The following is a 16390-nucleotide window of genomic DNA, read 5'->3' as shown; positions in this document are numbered from 1 at the left end:
CTTTCCGGTCTGTAAACGTGTACTCATATACGTTTCCTAGTTGGTGATACTCGTATATACATATATATGCTGTGTTCAGCTGTAGCAGTAATTGCCTGGCGGAAGGTGGTTAGAAAACCACGGGTGCAGTAAGGGACAAACAATTTATCAGGGTGCATTTTTTTCCTGAATAAAATTACAGAATGAGGTTCTGCGTAGCATTTTGCTGTAAAAATAAAATTAAAGTTTTATTTTGAAGCCGTAAAATTGGACGAACAGAAGCTGAGTTCATTAATTTATTTCAAACTCCTGGTACAGATGCTAGTATGTATAAAACTAACGAGATCTAGCCCGATATGTTGTATGCTACATACATAAACAGGTCCTTCAACAAAAAACCACAACAGGAATAGCTCTCAGTGTTTGTAAGACCATCCTCACGGTTACCATGCAACTAACTGTTGTAACAATAAGGCAACAACCATAAATACGTATTTTTAGGACAATTAATATTATTTCTGAAAAATCTCGCAATCTGTAACTAAAAATGTTCAAATGCTACAGCAATTCGTTATTGTCTAACACAAAATGCTCGAAAACGTTCATGTCTCCCATTGAATGTTTCGACCATCTATATTCCGTAAATGACCTTTGTGAAAATGTCAAATTCTCTATTGAAAAGTGTTTCAAAAGTATTCAAACAAGCGCGAGCGTGCAGCCGATCGAGACATCTGTCACATGCTCATTAACTGCTACCAGCCAGTTTTACCTGATTATTTTTCTGGTCACGTAGACACGATCATACTCAGTGTCATCCGTGGAACCGGTAACGAAAACCGCGTTGTTTGTTTTGGTGTTGATATGATAAAAAGCCTCAAGGCGTGGGTAGCCATGCGAGACAGACTGGGTTTGTTGATTGGTATGCCGACATTATCTGACGAACAGGCATTTCGAAAGATTGTTAAAGCGGACTTAGTTATCATCCCGTTCTGCCAATCAACGGACGAGGTTGCCCACCAAACGTTAGCAGTGGTCCACAAAAATGGTAAACAGTGGTATTTTTTGTTTCTCAAAAAATTTTACACCAATTAACCGAACTATGAAAACGTATACTTGAAGCGACCGAAATATGAGAAAACCTTTTTTTTTAGTTGCTTATCACTATGACAGCGTCGGAAATGACTTCGTGGAGAACTGGAAACAGTTCTTAAATCAGCTGATGAAACTGTATCAGGGTGACAACGAAAAGTATTATGATCAAATTAAGTCATGGGAGAAGCCATTTAAGATCAACAAAACGAATATTCAAACAACAGTAAGACTTTCAAGCTAATTTAGAGCACCGTGTTAGCGTCGATGTTTTTCTCTCTCCCTAGTTTTTCATTGTTTTACAATTTTTGCAGGTGGTGACCCTCGAAAATGCGTGTGGTCTAATTTGTTTGAACATCGTTTCTCGCATTGTTCTGAATTTCTGCATTTTCAAGATCTGCGATAGAAGCTGTATTGACTTGGCGGTCAACGACTTCATGACCTGGTACCACGCCATCAAGCAAGCAGAAGGGTCCCATGCAGTCGATGAACCGAAAAGGTTGTGCACACTTTTTGTAGCCCAAGCGGGGCTTGGCTGTTATAAGACCAGCTGGGAAGTTGGGCGTTACGAAGGTACAGTTTTTTCCTCCGAGTTTTATTTTTTATTTTACGAGTATCCTAGCACATATCGTGACATACTGTAATTTGCCTACAGAATACGCTGCGATGATTGGATGGCCCTCCACGACACCTGCGGTGGTATTGAATAGCGTGAAATCGTTTGAAAATCAGACGTTTTACAAACTAAAATATGATGGCGGTCGAGTTTCGTATGTCCCTGAGTATTACGCCCTTTTGTACAAGCGCCCGTAATTGTTTTCTTAGTTATTCATATGATCATAAGTAATATGGTCTTTCTTAAAATAGTTTGACTATTATGAAAGGAATTTTTCCTGGCTCTATTTCATTTTTTCTGTTACGTTGCGATCGCAAAAACCACAACAAACGGTCCTTGCGTTCACCAATGTACGTTGCCCAGTGACTGTACAGTACATCTTATACAGTATACAGTACATATACAGTACATACAGCACATCCAGTATACAGTACATATTATTATACCCTGGGTCTTCTTTTACCACCCCGGTCCACAGCCAAAAAGTGGCTGCTATTCTCACATCTCCGCTGGTGACCTTTGACGCTTTCTTCAGCGTCATACCTCCTATAGCTAGCCAATGGCTACTGTATCTCATCAGACATACTACTAAAGAAGATGTTCAGTTTCTCAATCAACCAACAAAAAACGAAATAACGGATGCCCCAATTCATGCACTAAGTTTTAACTGACAAGTGAATATTCGTATGCTTTTTGAACTAACGAAGGCATTTAATTGAAAACAAACAAAATAACTTTATTAAAGGTAAAAAACAATTTCAAGCTTTTCCAGACAAAACAACCGTAGCATTGTGCTGCAACTACAATGGAATATGTTGATTACATATATGCGGCATCTCTGCTACATCAACATCTCTAAACTTGAGGATATATTTCGTTTAGTGTTAGCGCATTAATCAATTTAACGTTTCTCCACAATACGTTTACAATTACCTGTGGTGCCATAAATGTTATTAAATCTGGTCTATCTAATACGTTATCACTGGGACAAAATCAACCGCACGCACGTTACGTGATTGGAAAGGTGTTTCTGCAAAAATTTGCAGTGCAAGAAAATTTTGCACTCCAGGTAATAAACTAACAAAATTTTATCCAGACATTAATGACTAAATTAAACACGGTGGACTATGGTGTCACCATTTTCTAAGCTTTAACCGTAAGAAATTACAAAATTCTAATTTTTTTACGTCAGACCATAACGTAAAAAAAACAAAAGTTTGTAGCACTCATTGTTCCTTAGCACTTACCTTTAGGACAAGTATAGGTATATCTGACTATTTCTCGTATTTTCGTATTTCTAAAGCAAAAGTTTATAACAAAAGTTTAAAAACAAAAGTTTATAGCATTCATTGCTCCTTAGCACTTACCTTTAGGACCACATGTGTAGGTGCAAGATGGTAGATTATGCTTTAATGCCACTTCCCGCTGACGTATAGCTAAACACTGGTTTCGATACATAATAAAATTAACAATAAGTAAAAGATAAGGTTTTGGCTGATCAACCATCGCTTTTTTGTTGTTGCCTATTGGTAAGCAAACTAAGCATTGCTTTTGGAAGAATATCAGATGCTGCCATTGTGCTTGATCGAGGTCATTTACGATGCGTATAGTATATATAGGTAGTTGGGCGATTTGAATTTCCATGTAATAATTTTCCGTAAATTAAAATCAATAACAGCAGAGATTCATGCAACTCTCGTGTGTTTGTGCCAGTGTATACACAAGGTAAGTAACACAGCTAGCAGTAGTAATTATGTCGTTAAATAAGGCATAGAGCACCTAGATAGCGTAGCGCTATCTATACATCCAGGATGCACCCAGAAAGCGACAGGCACTTGTTTGTTTAAAGTACAGTTTATTTGTTGCGACACTGTCTATCGCCGGGGATTAACTTTGTGTTATATTAACGGGATTAAAGTTGGCCCCCAAGACCCTCCGCCGACTCGGTTAATCCCGCGGAAACACCATGCGCAGGGTGTGCGGCGGCAGATTGACGACATATACGCCGGCAGTTGTCTCAGTATACAGGCGTACATGTGTACACTGCCAATAATTAGCGAATTCGACACAACAAAGCTGTGTTGCTATTGCTTACTAATTTATGTGATATCAACGACACACATTTATTGTAATACATAACAGCACCGATATATTCCAGGTCTATTTTTTTAATAATTTTCCAACGCTCTCTGATACCATAGTACGAACTCCGAATTCGCATTTTTTAATATTCATTAAGTTAATCAAATCATGAAATAAAGTTTGCAAAGTAAGGCTTGCAAAAAATTTACAAACTATACAATTCAAGGGTCATATGTACATACCGGATTATTGTTATTTAAAGGTCAAACTGTATACAATCGAGAGTGCAGCTATTCCGTCTTCAGTCTGCTAGACAGACTTTTTAAGAACGGAAAAAGTGCATTCAGTTGTTTTTTCATCATGGAGGAAGGCGTACAACATCTCAATGATCCAATACGAATCTTGATCCAAAACTTTTGTCCCATGTCAGTGATCGGCTGAACGAAGTTGTCATTTCAATTATTCCTTAGTTAAACAGGATGTGTACGACACCAACAGAGTATACAAATGCATCGCGTCCACTTTGAATCCACCCTCCACGCTTCATTGTGCGCGTGTGTTTGTATTGTATGCGACAGCGCAAATTGCGTCCACAAAGAGATCTACAGGCATAATCTGTGCTGAGCCACTGTGCTACACTGGCCACTGTATTCCCTTAAGACAATGGCCCCATTAGGTCATCCAGCAGTGTAATCAGATTGGGCAAATGAGGGATATTGGAGGATTAAGTAACGTCTGATGAGCCAGCCCCAATTCCCTAATCATTTTTGGCACGGAAGTTGCGTGCGTGTCAAGCCCCGAACAGTTTTCGGTGGTTGTTGTGTAGTATTTCGCGCGCCGGCACAGTAAAGAACTGACGCATCTCTCGGCCCGGGAAGTATTATTGCTGGGGTAGCGTTGAAAGGAACCGATGTTCCGTTTACAAAATACCGACCGACACAAGAAAATGGCTGCAAGATCATAAAGAAGCTGTTTTATACACTTACTACAAAATATATGTTTAGGTAAGCACGGTCAGTCTTTTTGTTATGAAAAGACTTGCATCGATGCACACCGTTAAAGTAGTAAAAGTTTGTTTTTGATAGCCCAACAAACGTGGTGGTTTCGCGATATACACATATTCCAGCATGTATTCGCGATCGTATACCTACCAAGAGGTAAGATCTGGACCAGTTAGAACATGATCCTCGTGCATCATGCATTTTCGGCGCAAATAAATACATGTCAAAGTAAACAAATAACTAGACAGCATTATTCTGAGTGAAAGTTTACAAAACAAGCCTGCATCCGAACAACATTAACACACCTACGTACGTTATCTAAAGCAGTAAGATGATCTACGATCTCGTAGATCCCGTACTGCGGCCACTAAGTAACATAATGGAAGAGAAGAGATTTTACCAGGTACTGACTTGGCGATTTTCTCACAAGTGTCAGTCCTGAGAAAATAGTTCTTAACACGCATTAGCATATCTGCATTCTGCAACCGGTATACAGTACTCGTACAACAATAATTTATACTATAATATAGATATGAGTACAAAGTATGTACTGTATCTGGACGAGACTGTTCGGATATGAATACGTAGATATTCTGAAAAAAAAAGTTGTTTCCTTTAAAACAAAATAAAAAATGCTCGTACAGATACAGTATTTTCCTGCTTACAGAGCAAGGGCACAACGCAAAAAACAGTTGTATTTTTTATTTATTTTCTATCAAGCTTGTATTGTCTTTATCGCTTTAGGAGGTTAAATGCGTTGGGGGCAATGCGAACAGGTGAAGTTTAATTACGGTCAGTAGTTTCAGATTTGTGCTGGTGGTGAGTATGGGAATAAATTTGTGTGCAGTGCTTGTAATTGTATTGTACAAACTTGGCAGTATTCAAATTTCAAAATATCTATAATTATATACAAACCACTGTTTTAGTTTTATCGGAAACAAATTTCTCAAGGTAATGCTTATTATTGATCACAGACGCTCTTTGTCCTATTTGTGAATAACTGGGGTATAACGTTCCATATTTGCAAGGTCTTTAAGGTTAAATAAGAAAAAGCGGAATACATGCCCTGTAGCTGTTAATAATAAAGGGACACAGCACACAATGCAGAGTAGTATTAAAGCATTGAGAGCATTAACAAAATGCATTTGTAGATGAATGCTACGTACCGCAATACTGTTGCTGACGGTTTGTTGTTGTTTTAAAGCTAACACCGTTCGCGATGCTCATCTCATGCTTTATTACACAGGCAGTTGTTCAATTGTTGTTCTAATGCTCTTAACTGCAAAATTTCAATATTTAAGAAAATTACTTTTATCATAATTATGCCGACTCAAACGACAGCGCTTTTCTACTGAGGATTTAATACAGGTTTATCAATGAGTTTGAATGATTTGTGGTAGGACTGTCTATCCTCACTTATCAGTACAACCATAATATGGTGTACGAGTAGTTCTTTGCCTCATATTTCTGCATATCGCAAGTCTCGGTGTAGTAACTGGTGACCTCTGTCAGCACAACGGAAATGATTGCCAGGTATTACTCAACGTAGGTGGGTCTTTGATTAATTTGAACCGTTCTTCAATCTACAAACCATGCGATATCATAAAAACATGTAATAAAAAAGAATGAAATTCAGTTTTCAACTTCGAATTGCAATTTATAATCGGGCTCTTTGCAGGTATCTGTTTCGGTGCGCATATGGACCCATAAAAAATCGAACACATTTCTTGAGCGCTAGATTTTTTGCAGCGTCAACGTCGCTTCCAAAATGCCAAAATGGTACAGAACCTATTAAAGACTAATTTATAAAATGTAATAATAATATGATAATTTGCTTTACCGAGTCAAGTATGATTTTATTTAAAAATTACGAGTAGGTTTATAATTATAAACCTACTCGTAATTTTTAAATAAAATCATACATACTTGACTCGGTAAAGCGGAACATAATTATTATGTTCCGCGATACAACCATCTGCGGTTTGGAACATTTACATAACTCTCAATTCTGTTTTCTAAATTCTTTCCAAAAATTTTTGTCAGAAAGCGCATTGGTGCTATTGTACTGTTGTGCAGTGTATGTGCCCTTTAATTTCGGCTGAGGATGTGCCCCTCTTTCTTCCAGTTTTTTCCACCCGAATCTTCTCGCATGAGCAATCTGCAATCCCATACTGTACAAATATGAAATACACCACCAGATTTTGGCAACTTTTGAAACAGTAAAAATGTGATGTGTTGGTATAAATTCAACGTGGTAATGGTACTTCGTTTTGAGCACCATTAACTGGCATCGTAAACCGAACTAAACGCTTTTTTAATTTACTTAATTTTGTTTTGCTAATTATTTCGAATTTCCATGAACGATTAAGGGCTTTTTCAGTTTAAATTTCAGCGCACAAATGCGAAGTTGCAGCCACCCGGGCAGCCGCCTGTGAATACAAACACTGATAAAAGAAAGTTATCGATTATGCATTACGCAGTATGTAGTCGGTCTGGCTTGTATACGAGTACGGCGAGTGCAATGCTATGTTATTGTGCAGCAGTGGCGTTTTAAGCAATTTTATTGCTGATTTTACTGGCATTGCACCATTTGTGGACCCTCCGGTTGTCGAGCGACAACGTAACAGAAGCATGCGTGCGGTGGCCCATGCCACAGGCTGTTTTAACGTAAATCTTTGAAAATTCATAACTTTGTTCATTCCTCCATTAAATTTTTATGCATAGTCTTGAAAAATGCAGAATAATACACAGTATCAGGCAAAAGAAATGCTTTTTAATTTTTCTTTCAGGATTGTGCGCTGTTAGCCTGCGCGGCTAGCATAGCCGCCTATGAAGGATTTCCCATAGGCGGCTATGTTAACCGCAGGGGCTCATACTGCATTACCCTAAAGAAGAAACAGAAAACATTTATTTTGCCTAATACTGTGTATTATTCTGCATTTTTTAAGACTATACATAAAAATTTAATGCAGGAGTGAACAAAGTTATGAATTTTCAAAGATTTACGTTAAAACAGCCTGTGGCATGGGCCACCGCACGCATGCTTCTGTTACGTTGTCGCTCGACAACCGGAGGGTCCACAAATGGTGCAATGCCAGTAAAATCAGCAATAAAATTGCTTAAAACGCCACTGCTGCACAATAACATAGCATTGCACTCGCCGTACTCGTATACAAGCCAGACCGACTACATACTGCGTAATGCATAATCGATAACTTTCTTTTATCAGTGTTTGTATTCACAGGCGGCTGCCCGGGTGGCTGCAACTTCGCATTTGTGCGCTGAAATTTAAACTGAAAAAGCCCTTAATCGTTCATGGAAATTCGAAATAATTAGCAAAACAAAATTAAGTAAATTAAAAAAGCGTTTAGTTCGGTTTACGATGCCAGTTAATGGTGCTCAAAACGAAGTACCATTACCACGTTGAATTTATACCAACACATCACATTTTTACTGTTTCAAAAGTTGCCAAAATCTGGTGGTGTATTTCATATTTGTACAGTATGGGATTGCAGATTGCTCATGCGAGAAGATTCGGGTGGAAAAAAACTGGAAGAAAGAGGGGCACATCCTCAGCCGAAATTAAAGGGCACATACACTGCACAACAGTACAATAGCACCAATGCGCTTTCTGACAAAAATTTTTGGAAAGAATTTAGAAAACAGAATTGAGAGTTATGTAAATGTTCCAAACCGCAGATGGTTGTATCGCGGAACATAATAATTATGTTCCGCTTTACCGAGTCAAGTATGTATGATTTTATTTAAAAATTACGAGTAGGTTTATAATTATAAACCTACTCGTAATTTTTAAATAAAATCATACATACTTGACTCGGTAAAGCGGAACATAATTATTATGTTCCGCGATACAACCATCTGCGGTTTGGAACATTTACATAACTCTCAATTCTGTTTTCTAAATTCTTTCCAAAAATTTTTGTCAGAAAGCGCATTGGTGCTATTGTACTGTTGTGCAGTGTATGTGCCCTTTAATTTCGGCTGAGGATGTGCCCCTCTTTCTTCCAGTTTTTTTCCACCCGAATCTTCTCGCATGAGCAATCTGCAATCCCATACTGTACAAATATGAAATACACCACCAGATTTTGGCAACTTTTGAAACAGTAAAAATGTGATGTGTTGGTATAAATTCAACGTGGTAATGGTACTTCGTTTTGAGCACCATTAACTGGCATCGTAAACCGAACTAAACGCTTTTTTAATTTACTTAATTTTGTTTTGCTAATTATTTCGAATTTCCATGAACGATTAAGGGCTTTTTCAGTTTAAATTTCAGCGCACAAATGCGAAGTTGCAGCCACCCGGGCAGCCGCCTGTGAATACAAACACTGATAAAAGAAAGTTATCGATTATGCATTACGCAGTATGTAGTCGGTCTGGCTTGTATACGAGTACGGCGAGTGCAATGCTATGTTATTGTGCAGCAGTGGCGTTTTAAGCAATTTTATTGCTGATTTTACTGGCATTGCACCATTTGTGGACCCTCCGGTTGTCGAGCGACAACGTAACAGAAGCACGCGTGCGGTGGCCCATGCCACAGGCTGTTTTAACGTAAATCTTTGAAAATTCATAACTTTGTTCATTCCTCCATTAAATTTTTATGCATAGTCTTGAAAAATGCAGAATAATACACAGTATCAGGCAAAAGAAATGCTTTTTTAATTTTTCTTTCAGGATTGTGCGCTGTTAGCCTGCGCGGCTAGCATAGCCGCCTATGAAGGATTTCCCATAGGCGGCTATGTTAACCGCAGGGGCTCATACTGCATTACCCTAAAGAAGAAACAGAAAACATTTATTTTGCCTAATACTGTGTATTATTCTGCATTTTTTAAGACTATACATAAAAATTTAATGCAGGAGTGAACAAAGTTATGAATTTTCAAAGATTTACGTTAAAACAGCCTGTGGCATGGGCCACCGCACGCGTGCTTCTGTTACGTTGTCGCTCGACAACCGGAGGGTCCACAAATGGTGCAATGCCAGTAAAATCAGCAATAAAATTGCTTAAAACGCCACTGCTGCACAATAACATAGCATTGCACTCGTACGGCATTCGTTAGGCCCAGCCTCCAGTGCAAACTGCAAACATTTGCCTCGCCTTTGCCAACTGGTTTTTAATTTTGATTTTCTTCCAATCGAGGGGTTGCAGTAAACTTACTCATCTCACTCGAAGCAATCCATTTCCAGACTCCGGCAGTAACTTTATTTTCTACCTTTCACAGTAGAACGAGTCGTTTAGTTTAGTGTACATTCTGTGCCGTGCTTCCACAATTTCCGCTGCAAGCCCATAACCAGTTACAGTACAGAAGATGGCGTCCATTGCAGAAGCTATGTTCGGCAAATCCGCGCCTTCCAACGAGAAGATCAAGAAGTTGGAGCAGTTCCGGGAAAAGACCGATGAAAAGGGACAGAAAACCATCCTTACCACCAACCAGGGTATGCAAATTATGGCTTTTGTCGATAAAATATTATTATTAGGCTGAGTTTACGAAGTATCAGTGCCGAGAGGAATTGTCCCAATTTTGTAACCTCCCAGATTGTTGCTCCATGCAGCCACAGCAGCACAGCTGTTTTGGCTTTATCTTTGTTTTCATGACCTTGAACTTTACTGTGGCATTATTGTAAATATTACCTGTAGTGATTTTTATCTGAATACAAAACTACTGCAAGTTGTAAAATATAATTAAATCGGTATAAATCTGCTTTTTGCCTGGTAAATTGTTATTTTTACTTTTTTAAATTAATATCTGTTTCACATATATATGGTTTTAAATTTTATTATTACACTTTTGTGAAATATTATCTGTCTTTTGTTTCTATCTAAATAGTACAGCTGTAGTGAAAATCGAATTGTCTGTATATATTTGTCTTTTTACCATAAAATTTCTGTTTTTATTTGTTAAATTATTTTTTGCCTTTTATTTTTGGTATTTTTTATTTTATTGTATTTAAAATGCAGGTGTTCCCATTTCTGACAACCAGAACTCCCTCCATGCCGGCCCCCGTGGACCGACCCTCCTGGAGGACTTCATCATGCGCGAGAAGATCACCCACTTCGATCACGAGCGCATTCCCGAGCGCGTGGTGCATGCCCGCGGTGCCGGTGCCCATGGCTACTTCGAAGTCTTCAAGCCGTTAACCCATCTGACCAAGGCGAAATTCCTGCAGGATCCCAGCGTGCAGACGCCGGTGTTTGTGCGCTTCTCCACCGTGGGCGGCAGCAAGGGCTCCATGGATACACCCCGGGATGTCCGCGGCTTTGCCACCAAATTCTACACCGAAGAGGGCAATTTCGATCTGGTGGGCAACAATTTCCCCGTCTTCTTCGTGCAGGACGCCATGAAGTTCCCGGATTTTGTGCACGCGGTCAAGGTGAGTGGTTTGACCTTGAGGATGTGGCTAACTGGGGAGTTCCCCGGACTACGACGTGTATTATGGCAGCGGAGAGAGTATGTGCGGTGTATGTGAATGATGAGCCGCTGATGAGTGTGCCGGTAATGCATACCGGTGCAGCCGGTGTTTATCTTGGTTAAGGATGTAAAATTGCTGGAAGGAATGTAATCATGTCGTCTGTCTACTTTCTGCAAACTTTAATCATAAATCATTAGTGACTACTGACTGCAGAATTCTTGCCGGTTCGGTAATTTAACTTTCTTTCGAAGTTTAGAAATGGATTCATCACCGTTGCATTGCTCGTAAATATGAGATGATGGTTTCAAAAATTGACATTGAAGAAAGCGATTAGTGCAGTATTCTAACTGTCTGTTGTTGATGGGATACTACTATTGCTGCTGTTACAGTACTGTGTAGTGTGTACATAGTTAACTCGCTACTGACACTTGGTAATTTTGCACTCATAAAACTTAAATTTGCTCCTGGAATAACAAAACGAAAAAATGTAGTCTTACCATTTTGCAGTACGCCGGCTGTTGAGTTAAATTACCGTATCGATATCTTTAATTTTATTTTGGCACATTTAATGAAGTATGAAATCGCTACTGTTTTTGGACATTTCGAAGTAGATTGGATCTGTTCGCTTTATTGGCTGATTTATTTTGTTCGTAATTTGACAAATTCAGGTATTAGTAGTGCATTTATTGTTGCTGTATAGTAGCATTTCGTAATATTGCTTTACGTTTGAATGAAATAAACAGCTTTGTGCTGAATGTAATTTGGTCTGCATTTAATAAAGCTTATGTGAGAGAAACAAGATAGATGAGTATGTGAAAGATATTTAAAGTTATTGTGCAGTACAGACTACAGAGAGATGTGGCAGTGAGAGTGATATGTGACTGGTGCCAAAAACTAACATTCTCGTTTCATCGATAGCCGGAGCCTCACTGGGAAATTCCCCAAGCTGCTTCCGCCCATGATAATCTGTGGGATTTTGTCACCCAGCAAACGGAAACTTTGCATACCATCATGTAGGATATGTTGAACCTTGTTATAAACTGGATATTGAATTTATAAGATGGGAAAATCACATACCTATCCGTACTTTGATTTATCTTTTTTGTTTCGTATTGGATTGCAGGTGGCTGATGTCCGATCGCGGTATTCCTCGCTCGTACTCTACCATGGAAGGATTTGGTGTGCACACTTTCCGTTTGGTTAACGAGGAAGGCGTTTCCCGTTTTGTCAAATTCCACTGGAAGCCAGTGTTGGGTGTGCACTCACTGGTATGGGATGAGGCCACCAAAATCACCGGTGCCGATCCGGATTTCAACCGCCGGGAATTGTGGGAAAGCATCGAAGCAGGACACTATCCTGAATGGGAATTGGGCATCCAGGTACGGTTTCAGTAAATTTTTCGCCTTGTTTCTGGCTTTCGGCAATTGTAAATATGTTTTGTCGATTAGTTCATTTCTGAATATCCTTCGCTGTTGTAAAATTTACACTTATTTAACAAGTTTTCAGCAGTTAGTTAGGCAGGGCCGCAAGGTTAATAAATTATTGTTGGAACAAGAAACTTTTGTGTGTTGAACGTAGCATCTAAGGTTACTGATTATTTTTCAGAATTTCTTTGCTGTTTATTGTAGGTTGTTGAAGAAGCTGATGAGCGCAAATTCGACTTTGACTTGTTGGATCCTACAAAGCTTATTCCAGAAGAGTTGGTCCCAGTGCAACGTGTCGGACGCATGGTTTTGAATCGCAATCCGGATAATTTCTTCTGCGAGACTGAGCAGGTTGCTTTCTGCGTCTCTCATATTGTGCCGGGAATTGATTTCACCAATGATTTGCTGATGCAAGGTATGTCGAAGATCAAAATTTAATGTTGTGCCAGTCTGTGACAATAAACCTTTTCCGAAAATTTTTCCGAAAATTATTGTGGATTCCGAATACATACGTATTTCTTCGAAGTAAAGTACTATGACAGTTTCTGATTTTGACTTCTGAGAAGCTAGCATCACGTTACCAACATGCTTTGGTAGCGTCTGAAGCGGTTTGAACTGGTCTCGTGCACGGCATAGATAACCGGTTTGTCGTGTTTGTTGTCTAGGTCGTCTGTTTTCTTATCTGGATACACAAATCAGCCGTCTGGGTGGTGCGAATTTCCACGAAATTCCCATCAATCGCCCCATTTGCCCATTTAAACACAACAACCAGCGCGATGGAATGCACCGTCAGACCATTCATGTTGGAAAAACTAATTACGATAAAAACGGATTGAATAAAGGATTGCCGCGAGAAGTAAGACATTCGGCACTTTTCATGTATTCTGTATTTTTGCTTTCTCAATAAGCGCTAGATTTGAACTTTGAACTTTACATAACGAGGAAATATAAGGCTAAACGAAGGTTTTTCTGCTTGCCGGTGGTTGAAAATTTGGGCGGTAGGTTTAAGTGACTTTGTTTTGTACGTACCTAATAATAAAATATGACACCGGATTGATGCATTTTATTCTGCATTCAGTACTTTGAAATGATATTTTCAGTCCGTAGTTATGCAGCTAGATCTTCGTTTGATACTTAACTTACGAAATATGCAGGTGTGTTGTAGTACTGTAATGAGTACAAAACTTTTTCTTCAGTGTCGTGCTCATTCTAGTTCCAGTAATACAGATATGTCGAATGTCGATAGTAAAAGCCGTGGGTGCCATTTGTCTTGGATATTGGCAATAGAAAGTTGGAATAAATTTATCGTGACACGCTATTGTTTTACTAGGGTGGACCAGGTGTTGGCTTCTCAAGCTACGCCCAGCGTATGGATGGCGCGAAGATTCGTCAGCGTAGCGAATCTTTCGCTGACCACTTCTCACAGGCTACCATGTTCTGGAAGAGCATGTCCCCACCGGAACAGGATCACATTGTCGAAGCTTTCTCCTTCGAACTCGCCAAAGTTCGGGAGGATATTCGGGAAGGTGTGGTGGCCATTTTGCAGTGCGTGGACGCCGTGCTGGCGCAGCGCGTGGCTACCAATTTGGGCATTACGCAGTTGCCGCCCAAATACCGCCCGGATTATCCCAAAGCGGTGGCTGCATCACCCGCTCTCAGCCAGCTGAATCAGCCCACTAGTTTCAAGAGCCGTCAGGTGGCTATCTTGGCTGCTGATGGTGTAGATGGCACGACCGTGCTGGCCATCAAGGCGGCAGTGGCAGGTAAAATTGGACGAGGAATTTCGATTAATTTTTCCACCATAGTTATTTTAGTTGTGAATTTCTGATTTTGAAAGATTATTTCCTGAATGCTTTGCGCGTGTTTAGAAGCCTAAAAAAATACAGCCTGACTGTTTTTCAGCTGCTGGAGGAGTGGCCAAGGTTATTGCGCCACATATGGGTAACCTGAATGGAACCAATGTTAAAGAGGCCATCAAAGTGGACGCCACGATTACCGGCTCGCCGTCGGTGCTGTTTGATGCGGTGTACATTCCAGGCGGTGCCGGCAGCATTCAGACGCTGCTGGCTTGCGGAAAGGCTGTGCACTATGTGACGCAGGCCTTTGTCCACTACAAGCCGATCGGTGCATCGGGAGACGCCATTAACTTCTTGAATCAGATTGGCGTCGTCAAAACCGGCCAGGAAGTCCCGGTTGGTGTCATCATCGAAAACGGGCAGACAGTCACCGAGCCGGTGGTCGGCCAGTTTATCCAGGCTGTTGCACAGCATCGTTTCTACAACCGTAAAGGAACCGAAAAGTTTGCTGTTTAAAATTCGTAAAATATGTTGCCGTTATTATGCTTGAATCAGTTTGATTAGTGGATTTCTTTTTTAAGGGGTTAATTATGCTGGTTTTGGCCTTTTCGATTAATTAATTGTTTGTTCTTTCTTCGGTGTTGTTGGTTACATGATAAATACCGCTTGTTTTAATTGCTTGGATTCTAATTTTGCGACGTATCTAATTGGGAAGATGTAAAATTAAAACATGTTGAACATTTAATCTTGGAAAGGGTCACGGCTGGTCGCACGACAAAAATGATCCTGGACGAATGCACAGCATAGACACTCCGCCAATAATATGGTGAATAAATAATATCTGATTAAACACAAAGAGCTGGAGATCAAAAATACCCGAAGCCCCACAGACCATAAGCTTGTTGTTTCTTCACAAATAACATGAGCCATTCGGGAAGACTGGTTGCATGAAAAGACAGATTTGAAGTGCACGGCGCACTAAACAGCAAACACCGTAAGATGTGTTTTCCTGCTTCTGCCATCTTTTGACGGTGACATTTGCCAATATGAGGCCGGAAGGCGTTCAGTGATGATAACTGTGCAGCTACTTTGTATTTCTTAAACTCTTCATGAGGACCCCCTCGGTGTCTCTTTGCTCCAGAAACTGTCCACTGCCCCAGTATTTCGAGTCTATCGGCGACGCCTTGTGTCGGGCGAGTGCAATGCTATGTTATTGTGCAGCAGTGGCGTTTTAAGCAATTTTATTGCTGATTTTACTGGCATTGCACCATTTGTGGACCCTCCGGTTGTCGAGCGACAACGTAACAAGCAGTGGTATGCCACAGGCTGTTTTAACGTAAATCTTTGAAAATTCATAACTTTGTTCATTCCTCCATTAAATTTTTATGCATAGTCTTGAAAAATGCAGAATAATACACAGTATCAGGCAAAAGAAATGCTTTTTAATTTTTCTTTCAGGATTGTGCGCTGTTAGCCTGCGCGGCTAGCATAGCCGCCTATGGAGGATTTCCCATAGGCGGCTATGTTAACCGCAGAGGCTCATACTGCATTACCCTAAAGAAGAAACAGAAAACATTTATTTTGCCTAATACTGTGTGTTATTCTGCATTTTTTAAGACTATACATAAAAATTTAATGCAGGAGTGAACAAAGTTATGAATTTTCAAAGATTTACGTTGAAACAGCCTGTGGCATGGGCCACCGCACGCGTGCTTCTGTTACGTTGTCGCTCGACAACCGGAGGGTCCACAAATGGTGCAATGCCAGTAAAATCAGCAATAAAATTGCTTAAAACGCCACTGCTGCACAATAACATAGTATTGCACTCGTCGGGCTTGTGGGAATGGGCTTTTAAATCTCGGTAGTAACCGCCTACAGACGGCAGCTCACGGAACGGCTGCTACACTGTTGTCCGGAGTCTGTCAGCGCGCTTCCATTGCTGCACAGCACTTGCAGTCTCGAGGATTTCGA

General features: G+C 40.1%; 2 protein-coding genes across 2 annotated transcripts; both read left to right on the top strand.

The window, feature by feature from the left end:
* The first annotated feature begins 863 nt into the window (after positions 1 to 863).
* Positions 864 to 1881, top strand: LOC129587016 (uncharacterized). Its single transcript, XM_055480592.1, has 4 exons — positions 864 to 1024; positions 1131 to 1294; positions 1383 to 1641; positions 1724 to 1881. Exons 1-4 carry the CDS (start codon positions 871 to 873, stop codon positions 1879 to 1881), a joined length of 735 nt encoding a protein of 244 aa, XP_055336567.1. The 5' UTR covers positions 864 to 870.
* Positions 1882 to 9890: 8009 nt separating this feature from the next.
* LOC129587084 (catalase HPII-like) lies at positions 9891 to 15164 on the top strand. The gene is made up of 8 exons (XM_055480672.1): positions 9891 to 10224; positions 10748 to 11160; positions 12118 to 12212; positions 12323 to 12578; positions 12828 to 13038; positions 13289 to 13479; positions 13954 to 14386; positions 14526 to 15164. Exons 1-8 carry the CDS (start codon positions 10098 to 10100, stop codon positions 14933 to 14935), a joined length of 2136 nt encoding a protein of 711 aa, XP_055336647.1. The 5' UTR covers positions 9891 to 10097; the 3' UTR covers positions 14936 to 15164.
* Positions 15165 to 16390: the final 1226 nt, after the last annotated feature.

The sequence above is a fragment of the Paramacrobiotus metropolitanus genome, unplaced genomic scaffold (genome assembly GCF_019649055.1).
Source record: "Paramacrobiotus metropolitanus isolate TYO unplaced genomic scaffold, Prichtersi_v1.0 Parri_scaffold0000023, whole genome shotgun sequence".
NCBI lineage: Eukaryota > Metazoa > Tardigrada > Eutardigrada > Parachela > Macrobiotidae > Paramacrobiotus > Paramacrobiotus metropolitanus.
This window is presented reverse-complemented; position numbering and strand designations above follow the sequence as displayed.

Excerpts from the sequence above, each read along its gene's own strand:
- LOC129587084 (XM_055480672.1), top strand. The coding sequence starts at position 10,098 with ATGGCGTCCATTGCAGAAGCTATGTTCGGCAAATCCGCGCCTTCCAAC. Across the intron at positions 10,225-10,747 it reads CATCCTTACCACCAACCAGG|GTGTTCCCATTTCTGACAAC; the intron begins GTATGCAAATTA and ends TTTAAAATGCAG. Across the intron at positions 12,213-12,322 it reads GAAACTTTGCATACCATCAT|GTGGCTGATGTCCGATCGCG; the intron begins GTAGGATATGTT and ends ATTGGATTGCAG.
- LOC129587016 (XM_055480592.1), top strand. The coding sequence starts at position 871 with ATGCGAGACAGACTGGGTTTGTTGATTGGTATGCCGACATTATCTGAC. Across the intron at positions 1,025-1,130 it reads AGCAGTGGTCCACAAAAATG|TTGCTTATCACTATGACAGC; the intron begins GTAAACAGTGGT and ends CTTTTTTTTTAG. Across the intron at positions 1,295-1,382 it reads AAACGAATATTCAAACAACA|GTGGTGACCCTCGAAAATGC; the intron begins GTAAGACTTTCA and ends CAATTTTTGCAG.